Source organism: Azolla caroliniana, unplaced genomic scaffold (genome assembly GCF_043228905.1).
Source record: "Azolla caroliniana isolate FFs.n. ecotype wild unplaced genomic scaffold, voAzoCaro1.0.p SCAF_723, whole genome shotgun sequence".
NCBI lineage: Eukaryota > Viridiplantae > Streptophyta > Polypodiopsida > Salviniales > Salviniaceae > Azolla > Azolla caroliniana.
In genome coordinates, this window is record NW_028231158.1 from 1 (window position 1) to 2,807 (window position 2,807).

Sequence of the window (2,807 nt, forward strand, 5' to 3'; positions counted from 1 at the left end):
CTCCATTTAGGAGGATGCGAATCATTAATTAATGATTTAAATTAATTTGTTTATTGACTGAATTATTTAGATTAAATTGTTTTAGCAATGTCAGATTTGTGAGCTAGTAAATTTCTGCATAAAATTATAAATGCCTTATTTATGATTGTAGTTCAAGGAGAGACTCATATTAGGCATTCACATTTGACATTGACATTGGTCTTGCAAAACTTTCTCTATCTTTTATAGCTTTTTTATGTATAGATCTTTTGCTAAGTTATTAATTTTGTTTGTGCTTGTGATCACCTATCCAATGTAAAGGGAGAATATATTGATTTGTTGAATTTCATGGGGTTTGCCCCTCCAACAATTCACCAATGTGTTGATCCTCAATATAATATATAATTGATGATATTCAATGAGTGTCTAGAAGAGTCTTTGTAAAATATCTCATGCACAAAGGGTCTATTATAAATCAATGCTCAATCTAAGATCGTATTTCCAATTCTTGTACTGGACCCTACTAACAATAAGTATTTCAAACAAAACTATGTGGGCTTGTAAGCCAAATCATGTAGGCATTAATCCTGACTAATAGCCAAATAATTCATGCATGCCTCCTCTATATGCTTGTAGTTGTGACCAAGGAAAATCATTGATTGGATGATGATCCCTTGATTATCCTTTGCTACTTTGTAATAGCATGATAAGATTCCCAAACTATTTCGCATGCCAGAAAAAAAAAAAAAAAAAAAAAAAAAAACTTGCAATATCATATGGCAACTAGCCAACCACTAGGGCAATGCACAACGTGAAGTATTTACGTTTTATTGTAGCTTAGATTCAACTTGGGCATGAATGATCTTTTCTTGCTTATCATTTGCGAACCCAATGGAACAAGGTTCTTTTCTTTATACATTGGGAGTCTAATGATGTGCGGAGAAAGCATATATGCGTGCTCTATATGTGTTAGTATGACTAGAACTGAGAGGAGTGACGGGGGATGTCCCCGTATAGGTAGTGTGGTAACACTTCACACATGGAAAACGGTCGGGACGTGGGGCACACCCACACATGCCTACCACCGTCTTGGATGTGATAAACCCCTATAACATGTATGTATCTAATGTATGTGGAGAAAAAAACAGAAGACATTTCTTGGGGTTTTAACTTTTAAGAGAGGAGCCACTCAAGCAGAAGAAGAAAAGAAACCAAAATATCTGATAAAAAGATAAGGAAGGGAGAAGGAAGGAAGGAAGGAAGGAAGGAAGGAAGAGAGGTTCGCATCTTCCCTGTTTCTTCCACCCCTACTCCTCCCCTCGCTTTCTCTGCTCAGCTAGGGTTCCCCTGTTTCACAACCGCCATGGACGCCCTCTGCAAGGCTCACGCATATTCTTCCCCTTCTCTCGATAAAAGAATCGCTACAATCTCTACTTCTTCCTCCTCCTCCCGCCTTCCGTCGTTACCCAGCACGAAGCTTCCCAGAAGCAGAACTAACTGGAGATATGGCGTGGTTATGGCTTCTTCGACAACCGATGGTAGGTCAGAAGACACGAAGAAGAAACATGAAGGCTTGTTCTCGGCTATTACTCTTCCGTTGATGATGAAATCATTGTCCTCTACACCTTTTCGTTTACTTAAAGGAGAAGAAGGTTCAGATGCAGAAGAAGCTGTGGAAAGCAAGGAGACCGTGGGGAGTTTGGATGTTTCGTCTTCCTTCTCAGGTAATTCTTCCGAAAAGCTCCAGTTTTTTATGGAAAGCGTGCATTTACACATACAGATGATGCTTTTTGGCATATACGACACTCTTGGGATGGACGAGCTTGTGAACTATATCCATGGAAACAACAATTACAACGGGTTAGTCTCTCAGCTTTCCAGCATGGTGGATGATCTTATGAACTTAATATATGGCAACAACACTAGCACCACATATATGGATGAGATCATAAACTTTATCAGTGGAAACAACAACAGGTTAGTTCCTCAGCTTGCAGGAATGCCATCAGGATGGATCACATGTAAAGAACGGGATACGTTAGGGAGAAAGACCAGTAATAAAGAGACCAACTTTAGGCTTCCTAATGTATTGTTTGCTGTTCCAAGACCATCAGTGGGACCTGCTGTGATTCCAACCTTACCCGGGGGTGTCCCTTTGATCACACCAGTTGAACGTGGTGTTGTCCCAAAGCCGCCACCTGTAGCCAATCGATGGGAAGAGAAGAACAAAATCCGCAAAATGATGGAAGAACGAGGTATCAAGAAGGAACCCGGACTTAGCCGAATTGAGGTGAATGGGAAAATCCACTCTTTCATGGCTAATGATCGAAACCATCCTGAACTGAAAGCAATTCACGCTGAGCTTGACCGTATCATCAAGGAAATGTATTTAATTGGATATGAACCTGATACTAGGTTTGTTCTTCATGATATTGATGAGGCAGCCAAGGTCCGAGCCATCAATTTCCATAGTGAAAAGCTTGCCATGTGCTATGGATTCATCAAAACTCCTCCCAAGACTACCATAAGGATTATCAAGAACCTTAGGGTTTGTGGAGATTGCCATACTGCTACTAAGTATATGGCTTATATCACCGGGCGAGAGATCATCATGAGAGATGCCTTCAGGTTTCATGTCTTCAAGAAAGGGTATTGTTCATGTGGTGATTATTGGTGAGAAAAACGCTGCAAGCTGCAGCAATATAGAACAATTTCAATGGGTTTTTATTTCTCATCTTTAATTAGTCCGGACCTGCACTGTATATGCAGACTGGTTTATTGATTATCTCATGTTATATGATATATCTTTAAATGTGGGTGTGTTTTCT

General features: G+C 39.9%; 1 protein-coding gene across 1 annotated transcript; it reads left to right on the plus strand.

The window, feature by feature from the left end:
• Positions 1-1,299: 1,299 nt before the first annotated feature.
• On the plus strand, positions 1,300-2,807 carry LOC147847728 (uncharacterized). The gene has a single exon (XM_087338886.1). It carries the CDS (start codon positions 1,343-1,345, stop codon positions 2,654-2,656), a length of 1,314 nt encoding a protein of 437 aa, XP_087195012.1. The 5' UTR covers positions 1,300-1,342; the 3' UTR covers positions 2,657-2,807.